The sequence below is a fragment of the Heliangelus exortis genome, chromosome 18, assembly GCF_036169615.1.
Source record: "Heliangelus exortis chromosome 18, bHelExo1.hap1, whole genome shotgun sequence".
NCBI lineage: Eukaryota > Metazoa > Chordata > Aves > Apodiformes > Trochilidae > Heliangelus > Heliangelus exortis.
Genome location: NC_092439.1, coordinates 14,272,361 through 14,292,940, shown reverse-complemented (window position 1 = coordinate 14,292,940; position 20,580 = coordinate 14,272,361). Strand labels below are relative to the sequence as shown.

Genomic DNA, 20,580 nt, shown 5'->3' with positions numbered 1-20,580 from the left:
TGGTGATCTCTGAGGTCCCTTCCAACCCAGCCCATTCCATGATTCTATGATTCTTTAAATAATTAAAATATTAATCTACAGAGACATGTTTCCCACAGTCACAAGTGGGGGATTTACTGGGTAGGCTCCAGCAGAACCCCAAGGGTGTTGGGGGAGGCAGGCAGAGGGAAGGAATGAGACACAGCCCCCCAGAGAGGGATGGCAGAGCCCTCATTTTTCCCATGCCAGCATCAGCCATTGAGGGTCAGCTGCCCTGAGATGAAGCAGTTCCTCATGTCCCTTGCTCTGACACTTTCCTAGATTTTTCTTCCCTGAAGCTACTAAAATCTTTGTGGACTCTGAGACTTCATATTACAGGATGCAGCATCTGTCTATAGGTCCAAACCTCCTCTTCCAGCCTTTTCTCTGCCCAATCCACCTGGCAGCTGCACCTCCTGCCAGTGCAGGGGGGCAGCTGCTTCCCTGCAGCACAGAGAGAGGGTGGGAAGTGCCAACCCTGCCCCTCAAATCCATGGGGGGGGTTTCCCCTTTCTGAAACATTTCATCAGCCCTCAGACTCCCTCCTGCATTTCCTCATTGGCTCTTCCATTAAAGGCACAAACCTGATGGGAAAATCTTCTTCCTGAAGAGCCAAACTCAGCCAAGCAGCTCCCCAAAGATAAAGGTTAAGATGTTTGAGTTTCTTGACTTAAGGGCAGGTTTTATTCACACCCCTCTTCCAAGCTGTGCTCTAAGCACAGCCTGTGAGAAGAACCACCACCTCTCCACCCACCCACAGCCCTCCTGAGCTGGCAGGGGGACAGGAACAGGGAATCAGCTCCTGGTGCTGCTCCCCAGGCTGCATCCAGCCAGCCCAGGTGCTGGTGTCCCTGATGAGACCCCCCAGAGTGCCACAGCCAGCAAGTTAAAGCCAGGTGACAGCCCCAGAGGGTGCCAAAAGAAACATAAGGACTTTTACCAGCCTCAGGCAAACTGGGTGAGTCAATGGTCTGAGAGTTACCTGTTCACTTATTCAGCTTGTCTGGAATTCAGTTTGCTTCTTTTCTATCTCAGCTGCAGCCTTCTTTTCAGTCCAAACTGCAGCCCCCTGAAACTGGACTCATTTGTCTCCTCCAGGGCTCCCTTTCTTCCTACACTGTTTTTCAGTGCTGCAGGTCAAATCCTGCTGTCTCAGTCAAGGACCAAAAAAAGTGTTTCCATTTGTACCTCACTGAGTAATGAAAAGGACAGCAAACGGTGTCAAATGCAGGACCCACCCCAAGCTCCTTGCCAGAACCAACAACCCCCTGTAACTACAAATTTAACTTATTATTCTTCTCTACATAGAAAATAATAGCCTAGACAGCCAAATGCTCAACTAGAGCAATTAATTTTGCTCTCTAAGGACTCCTGCTGATTTTGAAGCCTATCAATAGCACCCCCACAACACCCTTATTCCTTTTCCCACCTCCTTTAGGCAGGGCTGAAGCCCTTTTTGCTCTTTACCTCCTTGTAGATGTTGGAAGGATGATCTCTCCGGCCACACAGCTCAGTTACTGTCTTACAGCAGCTGTCTGGGACTTTCCTTCCATTGGCTGCTGGAGATTTTATCCACAGGCTGTCAGCCCAGTCTGTGTAGTTGTTGCTCCCACAGCACTTGAACTGCAGGAACACAAAGCAAAGGTTGAGTCTGAAAGCACCACAACCACCTTCTCTCTCTCTCTCTCTTTTTTTTTTTTTAAGGCTTCTATAATTATTGGTCACTTCTGTGTTAAAATCCCCCCCAAATGACCATGAAGGAGCAGCTTCACCCATCTCTCAGTGACTTTTGTCCACTGCTGGGATGAACTGGAACCAGTGTGCATCTGCAGCTCTCTCAGCACCAGTCTGCAGGGTGTTAATAGTGGTAACGAGTTTAATTACCAGATGTTATTGCTAATGCACCTGCTAAGGCAGCATGTGTGTAATAAGCTCCACGTTTTGAGTGTCTGAAAAGATGGGTCCTTTCTGTGGGAAAAGCCTGTCAGAAGTACAGACCCTGAGAAATCCACCCCTGAGCAAGGCACAGCTAAAGCAGCAGCAGGAAGGCTCTTCTTCCATCACATCTACAGGGCTTTAATGAATTTCTTGGCAATTTCTCCAGAGGTTTGAAGAGGGAGATGGAAACAGTGACTTGGCAGTTTCAGTTCAATTTGGGAGCAATTCAGATGTTGCTTTTCCAGTGCTCCTGGGCATGGAATTCAGAGCTCACCCTCTGCAATTCCACCCACTGCAAGGCCAAGGCCCTGCACCCCACCCAACCTTGTCTTGAATCTGAAGCAGCAGAACTTAAAACTCCAGAAAAAACATCTGTGTGGGGGATTTCCAGAGCTCATGATGCCTTTTGTGTGTTCCACCTCTGCCTCCAGAGACCCCTACCTCCTGCTGCAGTTTGTCCACTGCACTGGTAACCCTCTCTTCTCCCTTCTTCTGGTACTTGTGGGTCATGGTGGTCTTCAAATTTTGCTTCAGTTCCATGCTCAGCTGGATGGAAGAGACAAGCAGGATGAAATCACAAGGTACACTCAGCCCCCAAGAGCAACTCAGAGCCCTGCATGCACTTCAGTGCCTTTGCCCCAAGAGAAAAGCAGAGCATCAGCCTCTGAGGCTGGACTGGACAAGCTTATTTCCAGTTGATCACAGATCATGCCTCCATTTTAACATCTGGAAGGATGCACTGCAGCATGGAATCTCAGCCTGTGCTACACAACACCTCACTTTGAATATGTGAGACTGCCACGAGATGCCCACATTGAAAAAGAATATAAAAGAGTGCCTGCTTCCACAGCAGGATGCTGTGAGACCACACCCAGTGTTCCCTCTCTGAAGCCTGTGACAAAAAACACTAAAAACCAAATCACTCTGCCCAGGAGCAGGAGGAACTCAGGGTTGTGGGCACGCTGGACTGAAGCTACACAGTCTGAACAGCTCTATGTATCAGCATCCAAAAGGATTCCACAGGAGGGAGTTAAGTGTGGGGGTGCAAGGCCTTTCTTTGTGACACTGACAGAGAGACAAAGGCTGATTCTGGAAGTACAGAATTTCTAAAGCATCCCCAAAAAACCCCTGGGATGTTTAGGTGACTGCATTTAAACACCTATTCCTGGGGAGGCTCTTCTAATCCAGCTGAATTCTTCTCACTACCCAGGTGACAGCCAAGAAATGCCAAAAAGCTCCTTTTTTTTTTTTTTTTTTTTTTTTTTTGTCATCCTGGTTCATCCAGCAACACTGCTTTAGTATAAAACCTGTGAAACTAAGTTTCCTCTACCAATAAGCAACATCAACATGCACTTTAAATGGTGTCAATGAATGGAACAGGAGAGTAGGCTCTCTGTACACTTATTATTCTACACAGCCAAGTAGTAAAAGAGAGGCCAAGCAACTGGTTATGCTGAACTGTGCAAAAAAAATACAGTCTGCAGTTCATTCTCCCTTTGAAACACAGTTTTTTTTCCAACCCCATGTGTCAAATGGGGACAACACCTACCTCACAGAGATGGTAAGAAGCTTCATTCATTAATATTTGCAAAATGCTTTGAGATCCTGGGCTGGCAAGCTCTAGTGAAGTGCAAAGGACTTAGTGTAATAAATAGAAAGGAAAAGCTTCAGCAGCTGGAAGGCATCAGAGGCAAATAAAGAAGAGAGAGTCCATTAGCAGAATTATTACTTGGGAGAAAAGCAGTTTTACCTGCAGGCTCATGGGGAAGTACTGCAGCATGGAACAGAGATAACAAAAGAAACATTTTAGACATGCAAACAAACACAAGCTTTGGAGACCAAAACAGGGGCTGAAATAAAAAGGGTGGCAACCAGAGCAAGCAGCCTGCAGCCAGGAAAGAGAAGGAACCTCAGCTGGAGGACAAGGGCAGTGCAGGTGTTGGTCCCAGGATCCCTAAGGGCACCCAGGGGTTCAGCTCCACAGCTGCTGCCCCTTACTGCAACCTCATCTCAGCTCCCCTGCAACTACTGACAGACAGAAACTTGGTGTCTTTGCATGGACAGTCTTTGAGGACTGACCTCAGCTTCTTGCCATGCCTGCCAGGCTGGATCTCTCCCTGTTAAGGATCCCCACTGATCCCTCCTGGCAGGAGCCAGCACAGTTCTTTGGCTCCTTGCAAACCACCAGTGCCCATCTCAGGGAGACAGAGCACAGGAGGCCCAAGAGAAAAAAGGACTGGCAGGGAATTCTGGCAGTGAAGCCAGCAAGATGGGATGCCCAGCTGTTTCCCAGGCAGCCACTTCACAACAACCCTTATTTTCCCTTTTCCAAGCAATTTCCAGACATGAGACCAATTTCCCAGGCTGTTTGTGGCTAAACTCCCTTTGAAAACAAAGTTCTGACTTGAGGCTCTGCTTTCTGAAACTGCAAAAAGTTGCCAAGCTGGAAATGCAGCTGCTGGGAGCCTCTGCTGCTCTCCAGCCCCTCAGCTGGGCTGCTTAACTAAAGCCCTGACAAATTCCCTGGCCTGAAAGGACCTCTCAGATGAACCACTCATTATCTTGGCCACTTCAAAGGTCTGGCTCCTGCTATACCTTCAAACAGTTCCTGGATGCAGCAGGAACAGTTCCCATGTCCTGAATACTCCAAGTGGCACTACCATGATTTCAGCTGCTTCTTCTGTGCCTTGAAGGGCACTGGGAGAGTTCCTTGACCTACACAGCCTCCAAATCTGCCTTCTGGAGAAAAACAGCACCCAGAGGTGAACCAGAGGAAGGAGCTGAGCAGGTGCTGCAGGGAAACCACCACTGCTTTGTCAGGAACAATAAATAATCCAAGGTCTGTGTGGGCAGGGCAGTGTCTACAGACATGTGGAAAGCTGAGCCACAACCAGGCCACCCAGGTCCCAAGCTCCAAGCCCAATTCTGGCTGCAGAAATAAGGATAATCAGCTCTTTTCTGTCCCTGGTTTGAGTCCCTAATACTCACTCACCTGCTGGTAGTAGATATAGGCCAGGATTCCAGCAATGATCTCCAGGAGAAAGATGCACAGCAACAATATGAAGTACTGTAAAATAATGTGAGCAGCAGGACATTAGAAGAGAATGGAAGCAGATGCTGGGAGCCAGCTTTTCATTAGCTGAGAAATTCAACACTGCCTTCATCAATATTTTCTGAATATTTTTTGAGTACATCAATACTTTTTGAATACTTTAGGCAGCAGTATTCAAAGGCAGGGGATGGGATTAAGATCTCAGCAGAGTAGGAAGGGAACAATCCTACAAGTTAAAAAAACAAAAAGCCAAACCACAAGGAAAAAAAAAAAAACAACCAAAAAACAAACAAACAAAAAAAAACAACAAACCACCTCACATGTGACTGAAGAGAAGCAGCAGCAAGTGTGAGTTAAACTCCCAGAGCCAGAGGGTTGTAGAAAATTGAAAAGTGCAGGCAACTGAGATAATATCACTGGACCAAAGAAACTTGTGACTGGATAACCTGATGACTACACTCAATATAATAGCAAACATCTGACATCAATTTAATGAAAAAAGTTTTACTTGTTTTGATACTGTTTAGGGCAATTCACCAAGTTACTAAGGAGCAATGTTATAAATCACAATTCAAAAAAGCCACAAAGGATCCATCTCACCAAGGACATAGCAGAGCACCTCAGCATGAGGATAAATCACAGATTATGTTCCCAGTGACTTCTGTGGGACTCAAACACAGGCTTGAAGAGCACTTCTGAAGCAGATGGACTTGAGCACTGACTCATGCTCAGAACTGTGACTACATGTTCTCCTGAACTGGGATCAGGAGAGAAAAGATCAGTATCTGAAAACCAAAGTGGGAAGAGCTCTTTAAAAAGTAAGAGAAGAACATGACTGCTTCTTAAAGGCTTAATGGTAGTGAAATGGAAAGAGGTCCTGCTCACCACAAGGAGGATTAAATGGATGGTACAGAAACCTTCTTTGGGGCCACTGTTCCTACACAGAAATAGGAAACCTATGAGGAGGAACAAATACCCTGGATTAAACAGACTGGGCAGGCCTGATGTGGCCACTCTCTCCTTAGGGTCAAAGAGCTTTCCAGGGAAAAACCCCTGTCCTGACACACAGCCCTGGCCTTGCTCCTGCCTAGCAATAAAAAGTCCTTTACAGATCCAGGCTCTTCCCTGACTGCCACTGATCTTCCTGCAAACAGAGCTGAGGAGAGCCCAGTTCCAGCCACCAGGACAGGATGCTCAGTCCCTGCAGGATTTGGCCTCCTGAGGGCAGAACAAACAAAGCATCTCCCATGTTCTGTTTTACCACTGAGCTTAGCAAACAGCTGTTCCCAAGGGATGAAGCAAACAGCTCCCTACAAATACACCTGGATATTAAACCTGGCACAAAGAAGGACACTGGACACAGCAAGCTGACCCACATGGCACAGATGCCTTTTTTTTGCACAAGGGTTACACTCCCCCTGTGCACCCTCCTTCCTTCACCAGGTCTTTCCAAGCCCCTTTGCAGGAGTGAAACCACACAGACAGACTTCAGGCTTCCTCTTTCACCCCTGTGGAGATTCAGCAGCTGCAAAGGATGGGCAGCTGGGTTTTATCTGCAGAGCAGGCTCTAATCTGAGCCTACAATCTCAGGCTTTCACACTGCAGCCCCACACTGCCTGTACAAGGTACCATTCATACCAGAGCCCTGAGTCACCCAGTGGAGTTTGGGGTAGCTAAAGGCTGCTCCCAAAACACCTAGGATGTTGGAAGGGGGCAAAAAAAAAAAAAAAAAAAAAAGGAGTGGCATCCCTTGACACAAAGGCTGCCTTTCTTTTGTTTGGGTCTCCTACACCCTGGCTGCTCTGACATCATCTCCTCTGCCAAGAAGGGGGCAGGGAGGGTGGAAGGTTGCTAAGAACAACCAGCAAACCTCTTTTGTTTACATTTCCCTGCTCTGTGGCATCATCTCAGAGGCATTCACACCCAGCCAAGTTGTTCCACCACAGCTTGGGCCATTGTGCTGGCTTATGGTGGATGCTGACAGATCCAGCAGACCTGACAAAATTTGCATCACCAACAGCCCTATAAGGGGGTTACTGCATCTCCTACCCAAGCATCCAACCTCTCCCTGCTGAGGCACTGCATCCTTACCCTATCTCAGCCTCACTGCTCCCCCAGGGCCACTTCCAAACATTCTGCTGCAATAGAGGAGCACACACAGAGCACAGGGCTGCTCTCCTTGCTCTCCACCAGGCACTGCAGGGTTTTCTTATCCAGCTCAGCCCTGGGGATATCCTCCTCGCTTCCCAAGAGGCTATGGACCCAGTCAGAAATATGGGATCACCTAAAGGTCTGTAGCAGACACATGCCTGGATCTGGGGGGGTTCTGGGCAAAACTGACTCTGACTCTGGCTCCAAGCCAGGGTCAGGGCTGCCTGGGGTCTCCTCAGATCTGCAAGGTCCCTGCTTCAGGTGGTGGAGTGAAGCCAAAGAATGGTCCAACCCACCTACAACCCAAATTTCTCTCTGGAGAGAGCTTGCTTTCCACTGTGTGAAGCAGAGATAGAGAGCAGCTGAAATCCTAAACCAGCACCAGCACTTCAGTGGGAGGGCTCCAGGTGGAAATGCAGCAGGAACAGGAAGGATAAGCAGTGCATTCCCTGCTCCCTGTCCACAGTGCCTGAGCACAAGTGGCAGTGAGAAGGACCAAGCCTGAAGAATTCCACTTTCCTCCTTTTCATCTTTTTTTTTTTTTTTTTTTTTTTCCCTTTCATCTTTTTTCTTCTGTTTGAGGGGTCCCTCCAGCATGCCCAGTGTGTGAACTGAAGTGCACGAGAGCAGTGGTTTGGGTGCTTGTCCAGAGTTTGGGCACTGCCAGGCTGCAGAACCAGAGCTGTGCCTGAACCACAGGGACAGAAACTCCCTCCTGTGCTCCAGCCTCAGCACATCACCTTGCTAAGGAGGAAGCACAGAGAAGGCAAACATCCAGTGGCATAAAAAGAGTTGGGAGTGATGAGCAATGAAATACTATGAAAACCCTTGAAGCAGACCTGTAACATTCACAGTTGGGTAAGAAAAGCAGAAAAAAAAAAATATTAAAAAAGTAATAAGAAAAATTTTGCAGCTTCCCAAGTGTTCAACAGAAAAACTAAACACCAGGTATGTGTTTTATAAACAGCACTTATAAAAGTGGCTGATTTTTGTCAGTAGCTGATTTTGAAAGCACCAGGGAGGCACTGGGGAGAGTGAGGAGTGTCCCTTAGAGTGCTCCTGGTGGATTTATGTGGGTCTCTGGTGCAGAGAGAAATTGGGACAGGCTGGCACAGACCCCATGGCACTGAGGGTGAAGCTGTCAGGGTTGCTGTCTGAGCTCAGAGCTGGCAAAGGGCTCAGCCAGGCTCACCCAGCCCTGGCAAGCACAGCTCTATCTCCTGGGCAGATTACTCACTGGCAACCAGAGCAGAGCACAAGCAAGAAGAGACAATAGGCCTGTCAGGACCAGCACCCTGAAAGGGCTGTGCTGTGCTGTGCTGTGGGGACACACAGAGCCCTTTTGTTCCCAAGAGACAATTATTATTAGTTTTCAGTTGCAAACTAACAAAGAAAAAGTCTCCTCCTCTGGAGACTTTCAAGACCTGTCTGGATGCATTTCTGAGTGACCTGCCCCACTTTTGGTCCTGCTCTGGCAGGGGGTTTGGACTCTGTGATCTTCAGAGGTCCCTTCCAAGCCCTGCCATGCTGTGATTCTGTCAAAGAAAGCCCCACTGGGTTTTTTATCCATAGCTTCTGGCTAAGGCAAAAAGACAAAGGGAGATCTTTTTGGCCTGGAAAGTAAGTGAGGCAAAGCCACAATGGACTGCTCTAGACCAGAAGCTTAATGAAGAAGCACCAGCAATGCATGCACTGTGTCCTCCTGTGTTTCAGGGTTCCTCCCTGCCCCTGCTCTGCCTCTCCCAGGGATTACCAGGCTTTCAAAGCAGTGGACAAGCACGAGGCTTCCTCATGACTCCTGGTTCTGCTCCTCTGCCCAGATGAAAGAGGGGAATTGGGACAGCCAGGCAAACAAGGATTTGCAAAGGGAAGGAGCTGATGAAGAGTTGCTCCAGTGTCTTTTCCCACAAAACTGGAAGCAAAGAGCCACTGGGTTTATTTCAGTCACTGCACTCACCACTACAGCCCAGCTGCTGCCACACTCCAGAGAAAGTGAGATTTGAGAGGAAGGAAGCAGAAGAGAAACCCTAGGGCTGGTCAAAAGCTTCAGTGGAGGCAGGTGAGCAGGTGAATTAAATGCAAGAAAAAGCATAAAAGAGATGGCAAATTATCAGAACAGTGTGGCTTTTTGTGGAAGCAAAACTAAAATAACTTCTTCCATAACTGAAGATCATATTGATAGGAAATGTTCTGATTTCTGAGAATCAAGTAAAAAGGCAGGTTTTTTGCAAAATTTTGCTTGAACCTGGTGTCATTAAAAGCCAGTTTTGTTACAGGTCTTGCACATCTTCCTCCCTTTTCCCATGTTCCCAAAGAGAATACGGGATGGGCAAGGAAGGGGAGAGACAAAAGCCACCAGATTCTGTTTTGAATAGTTTCAAAGAGACATTTTGACCCAAAACATAGGTATTACAGCTATGCAGTGTAGTTTTGAACCATGCAGTAGTAAGCACACTGTTTGGGGGGGTGCAAGGGAATGCTCTGCAGCAGAAACTGCCACCTCAGACCAGGAGAGCACTGCTGTTAGGACCTGAAGGCCTCGGTGGGGTATTTGCTCCAGGACAAACAAATGAAGGTGGTGCAGAACACGGCTGTTTCCCTCCTTCCCAGGGTGGTTCATGAGCAAACCAGGGGGATAAATCCCCCCCCAGAGCACCCCCCAGGACAGACTCACCACTCTCAGCAAATTCCGACGCTCTTTGAAGGTCGCACAGCAACCCAGGATGCCAGTAACCATGACAACCACCCCAGCCACCACCAGAATGTAAGCAGTTGCAGAATATGTGCTGGAGGAGAGCAGGCTGATGTAGTCACTCTTCTCAGCCAGGGTCCAGGTGCCTACAGCCATCACAGCTCCACCAGCCAGCTAGGTAAGAGAGAAGCAGGCAAATGAGAGGCATCCGATGCCTCGACTTCCTCACCTGGAACAACTGGAGTGGGAAACCAGGAGGGGCCTCAGCTCTCTAAGGACTTCCAGAGGTCCCACTGGGACCAGGAGCACAGCCCAGAGCACTGGGATGGGATGGGATGGGATGGGATGGGATGGGCTTCCAGATGGCCAGCTCTGAACCCCAGGCAGCCAGGGATGCAAGCTATCTGCCTGTGCAGAGGAATTCATCCTTGAACCTTCCCAAATGTTCAGGGCAAATATGAAAAAAATGTCAAATCTACCTAGGCAGCACAGGGGAAGAAAACAGCTTTAAGTTAGCAAGCCTTTCACTGTGCCTTACTGATGGAATGCTTTTTGCCAAAGACTTGATTAAGATTTCTGTGCCCCTCACCCCAAAACCACAGTGCCATCTCAGTGCCTCTGAAAGAAAACTGCAGCTTCTTACCCAGAAACAAAAGTTGAAGATGAAGAGCAGGTACTTGAGACAGATGGTCCCACATGTTTCCTTCTGCTCTGTATACTCACGCATCTTTCTAGCTCAGCAGCTTTCTGAAAACAAAGAAAAATAGAAAAAAAATTAATCAGAAAATCAGTCATGAGACCCCTTCTCTCAAAAGGCCAGGATCTCTGCTCTCCTCCTGCAAGAACTCACAGTCCTGACGTTCTGCTGAAGCAAGCCCTTTGGGCAAACTCATTCAAGTGACTTGAGGGATGCCAAGGCAGTGCTCACTTAGATAAAGAGCTCTTCCATCCCTCTGGTGACCTACACAGCATGAGACCTTGCACACTGAGGAAGGCAGATGGTGGCACGTGGCCTTCCTGGACTGCCCCCCTCCTCCTCCTCCTCTTCCTCTCTGCCCATCCAACTTCTGGAGACCCATTTTTCTTTAGATCAATACTTCCAGTGCAGGGCTCATACCCACCAGTGTCCAAGAGGTCAAGTCAAACCCATGAATTGTGATCAATATCGTGGTGAGAAAACCTTGGTACAGTTCATGCTCCCTTCTCCCTATGTGGACAGAAATAAATGAAATCTCAGACCTGTTATGCAGAAAATCCCAGGATGTGGCTCCTGACTGCAGCCTCTAACTGCTGCTTCTGAAGATGGTGACAGAAACCTGCAACATTTATGGAATTAAGTGTCTCAAAAAAACACTCTTTTCCTCCCTGGCATTAGTTACAGCTGCCTTAAACAGATCCCTCTCTAAGTTTGGGGTATTTTTAATCTTTCTTAATGTAACTGGGCACATATTTGTTCCAAAGGAAGTGCCTTTTCCTTTTTGAACCCCAACAGTATGCTGGAGTAATTATTTCTCTTCCTCAGCCTGCTTTTTTCTCATGGCCCTTAGTTAGCTGTCCCAGCTAACTAAGAGGAAGAAAACAACCCTTGGCATCAGATGAGCTGCCAGCACAAAACCCCACTGCAGATACATAACTGGGGGGTCAGTCCCAGTGCAGCCTTACAGCTCTGCTGCACTCCTGAGCAGATTTTTTGCTCAGCCAGTGCAGCTCCATGTCACTTCACTGCCTCTTTGGTGATGTCAAGAAGTCTGAGCTCTCCAAACCACGTCCTGTCCTCTCCACTGTCTGGCCAGGCAGACAGGACAAAGGCACTGCCCAAACATCACTGCCAGCATCACCTGGGGGAGGCACTTTGCATGAGCCCAATGAAATCCACCTCACCTCTCCTGCACTCAGATAAATCAGCCCTTTCCTCCCCTGCCAGCCAGCTGGCAGTGATGCAAACACCTTGCACCCATATCAGAGCAAAATACTTTCCTAAATCAGGTGTTTCCCTGGAAGCAGGCAGGCAAACAGCCTCTCCTCTTCTAGAGGCATGGAGTTCATGCTTCCTTAGATTACAAAACTTCTTCCCAGAAGTCACAGAGTTCCCTCTGGTGTCCCACTGCAGCCCAGCCATGCAGAACACTCACCTGCTTTGGCAAACCCACTGCAAAACACCAGAGAGGAAAGGGAAAGAGCAATGGGTGCACAGAGCTGCACACCCAGTGCCTGTCAGGCTGCTCTGTGGGTCAGTGTCACCTCTGTCACCACACTGATACCACCTGGCTTCCCAAGCCTGGGAACTGCCCACTCTGCAGCATAATTGTATTTTATTTGCAGGAAATTGTCTGTTTGCTTCATGCCAGCCCACTCACAAAGCTCAGACAAGCCCGTGCTATGGAGACTGATAAATGAAGATAGCAGAGAAGGGAAAGGTGAGAACAGCACAGAATGTCAGGGGCTGGAAGGGACCTCAAAAGATCACAGAGCCCAAGCCCTGCCAGAGAACCTCCTGTAGGTCACACAGAACACATCCAGGGGGGCTCTGAATGTCTCCAGGGAAGGAGACTCCACAACCCAAGCCAGGCCCCCCTCACCCTCACGGGGAAAAAGCTTTTCCTTGTATTTACATGGGAGCTCCTGTGCTCCAGCTGGCACCCGTTACCCCCTGTGCTATCCCTGGGCACCACTGAGCAGAGCCTGGCTCCATCCTCCTGGCACTCAGCCTTTCCATATTTATAAACACTGATGAGGTCACCCCCAGCTCACAGCCTTTCCAGGAACCCCACCCATGCCTGACCACCATCACAAGAAAACATTTTTCTCTAGCATAATGTGTGGTAACAAGAGTTGGCACCAGCAAGCTGTTTTACTGGCAAAGGAAGCAGCTCTGAGATGGTGGCCTATTTCAAGGAGAGTAACTCTGCAGTGTTATCTTCAGAAGAGATCAGAACCTCCAGCACTGCTCACATTAATTACCACCTTGCAGCACAAAAATGGCCCAGGGCAGTGGGGAGGAATGGATGCTGGTGGCACCAGATGTGCTGAAAAGACTTGTCAGTTCTGAATGAGCAGAAAGCCTGTGAATGCAGCATCCCTGGACAGATCTGCAGCCCTCAGAGGGTTCATTTAGCCACAGGACAGGAATGGCAGCAGTGAGCCAGCCCCCAAGAACACACAACAGGTACCTCAGCCCAGACCCAAGAGATGCCCACCAGTAACAGACTCTTTGGGGCAGCACTTTGCTTTTTGCCCATCCCTGCTAACTTCAGGGCCATCTGTAGAGGAAAATGCACCAGAGGACTGCTGAGACTGACCCTGGTGCATATCACAGGTAGGCAGGGGATGGTAGCAATGCTTGCTGTCTTTATGCTCTTGTCTCCTTAGCCTAATTACCCTCCTGTTCCAGAGGACTTCAGGACATCCCCCTTCCAAAAAAATACCAATATGTGTCCCCCCACCAAAAAAATACTACTGTAAGTATTGGCAAGTATCCCCATAAAGCAGGAGCTGGGCCCTAGGGAGGGATGCTAATGTGACTCTCCTGACTGAAGAGCTCATAAATCCCAGGCTGAGATCCCTCTGGTTCTGGGTAGGGACTGGGCAGACACAGCTGAGCCCCTACTTGTGCCCAGGTGACAGAGAGTCTGGAATTCCCCCCAGGAATGCAGGTCCTGCTCCACTGAGTCCTGCCAGGTGGCTTGACCTTGCTGCTGGGGGGAGAGAATCCAAATTTCCAGAAAGCTGGCAGGGAACAGCTGCAGGTTTTTAGGAAAAGCAGCCACAGACACTGGTGGGATTCTTTCCCCAAGAGCCCAGGCAGTGGGGATGTGAGCCAAAATCTGCCTCCCAGGCTTAAAGGTGACTTTGAGCCTCGTGGTCCCAAAAAGCAGAGAGGTGTTGAGCTGTGTGAATGAACACAGAGGTCTCAGCTCTCACTCACTGATGTGACAAGAGCCTCTTGGCTTCAGTCATCTTAAAAACAGGTCCTCAGGAGTGACACAAATCACTCTTGAAATCAGACAAGAATGAGTAACATCAATACACATGGATAAACTCTGTTTTAAAGGAAAAAAGCAAAGGTCTGTTCTGACCCACACTGATAATGATGAATGAGCTCCCCAGTGGGCAGGAAATGGTGAGCTATGCCATGGGAGTGTATTCACAAATGCATAAAAACATTAATTATATGTGGACAAACAGTCTGCAGATAAAAGGATGGGTAACAGTTTGAAAACTAATTCAAGAAACTGGAAGTTGAACAGTGTGAAGCCAATTCCCCACTCTGCCACAAACCTTCTGCATGCCCTTAGTCTGTCCCTTGCCTCTGCTCTTCCTGCCCAGTGGAAGACCCTCATTTTCCCTAAATCCAGTATGTTTAAGGATCTGCACAGAGGAATGCCAGGCATGACAGGCTCCAGGTGCTTGGTGTACTGACAAAAGCCCTACAACAACAGAATTTCACTGCCCCAAAAGGGGTTGTGCCAGTACAGGCTACTTTGGCCAGAGAACTGTAACAATCCCCTTTTGGGGTTAGTAAAAGCCATACTTACAATGAGAGGACTATTTGTAAGGTAATTTTGGCAACCACTGATGAGGCACGTTGGCTCAAATACGTCAAAGATGCTACTAATGAAGTGCAAGAGAAAGGAGGAATAGTGAAGCACATGAAGAGCAAGAAGGCAAAGATGACCTATGACAGCATCTCAAAAGAAGAAAAATAGAGACTGAGCACATCCTGCAAGCCACAACCTCCCAGCTGGCTAAGAATGAGTGGTGTATGACTGCCAGGCAGGGCAGGGGGCACTTCAAAAGTGAAACCATTCCCTGACCTGATTTTCTCAAGTCTCTCACCCTACTGACACTGAACCCAGGACAAACTGGCCAGAGGCTCAGCACACTGTAAGCTGAGCACTTTGGCTCCAGTTCTGGGTGCAGAGCATTGCTTGGGTTCTGGTGCACCAAGCCACCTAAAACCACCATGGCAGGGCTTGCTCTAGCACCCCACACCAGCCCACTACATTTTTATTGGCACATACCCCCAGCCAGCTCAGACAGCACGTGGTGAGCACACAGACTCTGCTGGGAGACACCCCCTTACTCAGCACAGCTGCTCCTTGGTGCATGTGCCTGAACTTGCACAGTAACTCTACTCCATCCAACAGGAAAAGGAGCCAGGCCTGCAGGCTTTTTCTGCAGAACCTGCCCTACAGCAGCACCTGATGGATGGGGAAGAAGCAATGGAAATGAGAACAGCTGCCAGGCCATTAAGAGCATCATTATTTCTTGATTTAAGTGATATCATGAAAATAAGTGTGGAGCAGTGACATCTGTTTCACAGCCAGCTTGTATGCCAGCACTGAGGTAACTTCCAGCATCTTTGCTGACACACACAGGCCTTGCTGCAGGAAATCCCACTGCACCTATGCTGCTGGGAAAGCTCCCACAGCTGCATGCTCAGCACTGCCAACACCCCCAGAGGGCACGTTCTGAGTGTGGAAGGCAAGGCTCAGCTACCACAGAACCTGCCTGAGCTGGGCCAGAAAGCCCTGGCCCTGAGCAGCTCTGAGCAAACAAAAGCAGAGCCTTCCCTCAGGTGTGGACCAACCCCCCATTATCTCCAGCAAGCTGACTGGAGACCTCACTCTTCAGCAAGGCTAAACTCCACCTTTTGAAAGCATAACTTCTGTCATTTCCCTCTCTGGAAGACAGAAACATTATCACTGCCTCTTTACCTGCCCCCTTGAGCATCCTCAGAAAAGGCCTCCTGCTCCTTACTGACTTGCCAGCAGACCTCACACAGCCCAGAAAGCAGCCACAAGTCATTAAATAAAATTTTCCCTGAGAGGAAATCTGATGTTGCAGGTCAACAGCTCCAATTTACACAAGTACCAGGTGCCATAACCCAGCCCAGACCAATTTGCAACGTGGGTCTTGACACTCACCCTTCAGCACCAAAGCAGCTCACAGGACCACTCCAAATGTTCAGTCCTCTTCAAGTACTTCCTTCCACACTCTCTATTCTTCCTGGCTCTGCTGGATTCAGGAAGGCAGAAAGCTGGAAAAGGAGAGGAGAGATGCAAAGAGTCATGAACTAAGCCAATGATTATTTTGGAAATCAGTATTTGGTGGTGTGATACAATTTCCCACCCAGTCCTCCTTCTACCAGAGAGAACAGGATTTCAGAACACACCTTATCAATGCGTTTGGCTGGACTGGAAAGTGTGCACTGAATAAGGGGGGAAGAGCCAAAGGGTGGCAGCAGGGAGGGTGAAGCCCTTCTGAGGGCAGAAAGGTGTCAGAAGAAGGTTGCTGTTCAGTGCTGCATCCTGGAGATGCTGGCACTGCTGCTCTCAGGGCTGGGTGTGCCCCACAGCCCCAGCTCCAGAGGAACTGGGTGAGAAAGCTCAGGAAGAAGCTCCCTGTGTGCAGGGGGAAGCCTCAGCTGGAATTGGTGCCCCACAGTGACCATTGCTCCTCCTGCTCCCGTGGGAACTGCTTGGGAAGAGGAAAGCACAGAGCTGGCTGTGGATCTCCATCCACCCTCTGCTCCCAGAACACAAACCAGGGCAGAGGAAAAGCCCAGGAAGCAGCCAGCATTTTCCTCAGCCTCTGTCCCCCCTGAAGCAGCACCATGACCCAGGGCCAAAGCCCCATGGCAAGCTCTGCTGGCTAACAGCTTCTCTGGGTTCAGATGCCACTGCCAGCCCTCAGCTTCAGCCTCCCAGTGTAAATAAATGCCCAGCATCTCCCTCAGAGGAGCAAAAAGTCACAGGAAAGTGCTTTCAAACCCAGGAGCTGTTTCTCTACAGCCTTACTACGTTTATCATGGAATCAGTGAATGGCTCGGGTGAGGGTTTGGATGAATGAAACCATCCCATTGAATGGTCTGGAAGGGACTTTTAAAGGTTATCAAGTCCAATCTCCCTGCAATGAGCAGAGACATCATCAACCAGATCAGGTTCCTCCAAGCCCCATCCAGCCTTTGTTCCCACTGAGGGGCCATCTACCCCCTCTCTGGGCAACCACTTCCAGTGATTCACCACTCACTGGAAAGAATTTCTTCCTCATATCTAGTCTGAAACCACCTTACTTTTGTTTGAAACCCCTTGTCCTATCACCACAGCCCCTATTAAAAGGTCTGTCCCCATCTTTCTGAGAAGACCTCTTTTAAATACTGAAAGGCTGCAAGAAGGCCACCCCAGTCCCCTCTCCAGCCTAAAGAACCCCAGATTTTTTAGTTTGCCCTCAGAGGAGAGTGTTCCATCTCTCCAATCATTTTCGTAGCCTTCCTCTGGTCCTGTTCCAACAGTTCCATCTCTTTTCTGGACTGAGGGCTCCAGAGCTGAATGCAGTGCTCCAGGTGGGGGTTTAAAAAAGCAGAGCAGAGGGAGAATTACCTCCAGCAAGCTGGCTTTGGAGAGGTATTTCCCTGGTGTGTCCCTCTTGTCTCCTATCACCTCAGGAGCTCCTGGCTCATCTCTGTAAGACTTTAAGTGGCTCCAGCATAGCCAGAAGGCCTTGGAGCAACAGGCTGAGAGGTCCCTGAACCCTGGCATGTCCCCCATGGTTTGTCATTTCTGTGGAGGCAGAGAGGCTGCACAAGGCTCCTGCACTGGAAAATGGCTCCAGCTCTCCTCAGCCCCTGTTTTCTAAGACAGAGGGGCTCAAACATTTTGCAGTCGTTTGTGCTGCCACATCCTCAGGCACCTCACCCACATCCCACAGCAGGCAGGTTCAGTTCACAGACTCACAGAATGGGTTGGGTTGGAAGGGACCTTAAAGCTTATCCAGTCCCAACCCCTGCATGGGCAGGGACACCTCCCACAGCCCAGGGTGCTCCATCCCCATGCAACCTGGGCTGAGACACTGCCAGGGATGGGGCAGCCACAGCTTCCCTGGGCAGCCTGGGACAGGGGCTCAGCACCCTCAAATTCAAGAATTTCTTCCTCTTGTCCAACCTCCATCTCCCCTCTTCCAGTTTTAACCCATTTCCCTTGTCCTCTCCCTACCCCCCCATGCACAAAGCCCTCCCCCAGCTTTCTTGGAGCCCCTTCAGATATTGGGAGGTTGCTCTGAGCTCACCTGGGAGCCTCCTCTTCTCCAGGCTGAACAACCCCAATCCCTCAGCCTGGCTTCCCAGGGAGGGGATTCTCCCCCTCTGCTCTGCTCAGACCCCACCTGGAGTTCTGTGTCCAGTTCTGGAGAACCCAACACCAGAAGGACACAGAGCTCCTGGAATGTGTCCAGAGGAGCCACTCAAATGCTTCAGAATGTTGCAGAACCTCCTGAGGCTGCTCCCTGATCCTTCACAAGGAAACCAAACTCCTTGGCACTGTTGACTGACATTCCCCAGGCCACAACTTGAAATCTGCTTTCATCTCCTTCTTACTCCCTAAACTCATCACATGCTTCTGGGGACATGGAATTATCTTCCATGCACAGAAGGATCTCATCTGAGCCTTTTGGGGGCTGCTGAAAGTGAGGAATACAAAGCCAAGTTCTCCAGCCACACCACCTACTCCAACCAGGAATGTACCCAATGGTTCTGAGAGAGGGAGACAACTCAGAAAGCCACCTGCATGCAACAAAGATCTCTTGGCCACCTCCAGCAGAGCCTGCTTGGCTCTTGACTCTCAAATGGAAGAGTAGAGGACTCAGAGAAGAGTCTGAAGAAGAAGGACTGAGAGGAGAACTCAGAAGGATGCCATCTGGGAGCTTGGGAGGATCTCACCTCACCCCCTGAGTCCAGGCATCACCTCCACAGGAGTATTCAGAGTCCCTCAGGACAATTGCCAACTCCCTCCTTAGAATCATAGAATGGGCTGGGTTGGAAGGGACCTCAGAGCTCACCAAGTCCAACCCTTGACCCACTCCCCCTGTGGTTCCCAGCCCATGGCACTGAGTGCCACATCCAGGCTCTTTTGAAATAGCTCCAGGGATGGAGAATCCACCCCTTCCCTGGGCAGCCCATTCCAATGCCTGATCACCCTCTCCAGAAAGAAATTCTTTCTAATGTCCAACCTAAACCTCCCCTGGCACAACTTGAGACCTCTTGTGCCCTCTTGTCTTGCTGAGAGTTGCCTGGGAGCAGAGCCCAACCCCCCCCGGCTCCAACCTCCTTTCAGGGAGTTGGAGAGAGTGATGAGGTCTCCCCTGAGCCTCCTCTTCTCCAGCCTCAACACCCCCAGCTCCCTCAGCCCTTCCTCACAGCACTTGTGCTGGATCCCTTCCCAGCCTCCTTGCTCTTCTCTGGACCTGCTCCAGCACCTCAATCTCCTTCCTGAGCTGAGGGGCCCAGAACTGGACACAGGACTCAAGCTGTGGCCTCCCCAGGGCTGAGCACAGGGGCAGAATCCCTTCCCTGCCCTGGCTCTGGTTGCTGTGGTTTGAATAGAACCCTCAAGAGATGTGGCCCCTCTGAGAGTCAGCAAGAAGTGAGTGCCTGACACACCTGAGGACCTTCCTGCTCTCCCTAAGAGAGGAGCATTTAGTCCTTCAGCTCATTTTTTCAAGACTGTTACTCCCCCCCAGGGGAGGGATGCACTGAAATATAAATAACTAAACACTATCTATTGACAATAGATTCCTAACTCATGAAGGACTTACATGGTCACCAAAGATCTGCAAAGAAATGCTTTATAAAAAAAAGGGTTAATCAAACCTGGGCAAGGTTATGGACCCTTGAAAGGGACTTTAGCCTAAAACCAAGTTCACCACCATTAAGAAAAAGCATGAGAAAGAGCAATCACCATGCCCAGGGCTGCATGGGTCTGTTCTCCAGCACTACAAAAGCAAACAAAAAACCCACCCACATAGGACTTCCCAGCCCTAACAACAGATATGCAGCCACATCCAGAATCCCAAAGCCCCTTCAGTGACAAGCAGGGAAGCAAACAGCCCCTCCAAGCTGCCAGCCCCACCAGAAGCTGAGAGGCAGAGACCTGCAGGCACTGGATGGGCACTGGGAACTCTTCCTGCATCATGCAGCATCCTCCTGGCTCTCATAAGGCCTCCTTTATCCTGAAGGATCCCGAGGCACATGACACTCTTTATACACAGGAACCACTTCATCAGTCATTGAATGGAGGAGGGGAACAATAACTGGCTCTCTTCTCTCACTCAGAGCACCAGAAATCAGTGCCTGGTGTGTGTCTGCAGGGAGCTCAGAGCCATGGCAAGGCAGGGAAGGGTTCAGATAGGTCAGCTCAGCCAACAGAAAGACAAACTTCACTGCAGCCTGTGGGTATTTTAATGTCTGTTTTCCCAACAGTTTTTCCTTGCTTTTGTTCAGGTTTTTTTGTTTGCTTGTTTTGGGGTTGTTTTTTTAAAGAAGGGGTTTGTCTGCACTGGAGAGACTGCCAGTAGCATCAACCCATATTTCTAAACAAAGCAGTTTGTGCAGCATCAGCTTCTGTCTCTATTCCCTCCTATTCATTCCATCCCATTTCCCTGCATTCACTTCCAGCCCAGCTCTCAGAAGTTAAGCTCCTGGGTCACCAGTGTTTTCAGGAAGTGCTCACAAAGCCTCTCTGCTCTGGAGCCCCCAAACAATCAAAACAGTAGAATCATAGCTACTTCCAGTTTCATCCCTCCAAATCTCTGCAGCAAAAAGGTGACTAGCTAAAAGCTGGCTGATTTTCTACCCCCCACACGGGATCAGATGCACATCCCATGGCAGGAGATCACCTCACCATGCTCATGAACAAATCATGGGACTTTAAATCCCACGTGCAGCAGGAGGGAG

At 49.5% G+C, this 20,580-nt stretch overlaps 1 protein-coding gene across 4 annotated transcripts in view; it reads right to left on the bottom strand.

The window, feature by feature from the left end:
* CD151 (CD151 molecule (Raph blood group)) overlaps window positions 1–20,580 on the bottom strand; it is a 34,590-nt gene that overhangs the window by 3,242 nt on the left and 10,768 nt on the right. For all 4 annotated transcript variants that reach the window (XM_071761622.1, XM_071761619.1, XM_071761620.1 and 1 more), the window contains 6 exons: window positions 15,779–15,891; window positions 10,495–10,598; window positions 9,834–10,025; window positions 4,949–5,023; window positions 2,398–2,502; window positions 1,486–1,641 (listed from right to left, as the gene is read on the bottom strand). In XM_071761622.1, coding sequence (XP_071617723.1) covers window positions 1,486–1,641; window positions 2,398–2,502; window positions 4,949–5,023; window positions 9,834–10,025; window positions 10,495–10,578 — 612 coding nt within the window. In that variant the 5' untranslated portion in view covers window positions 10,579–10,598; window positions 15,779–15,891. The remainder of the gene's footprint in view (window positions 1–1,485; window positions 1,642–2,397; window positions 2,503–4,948; window positions 5,024–9,833; window positions 10,026–10,494; window positions 10,599–15,778; window positions 15,892–20,580) is intronic.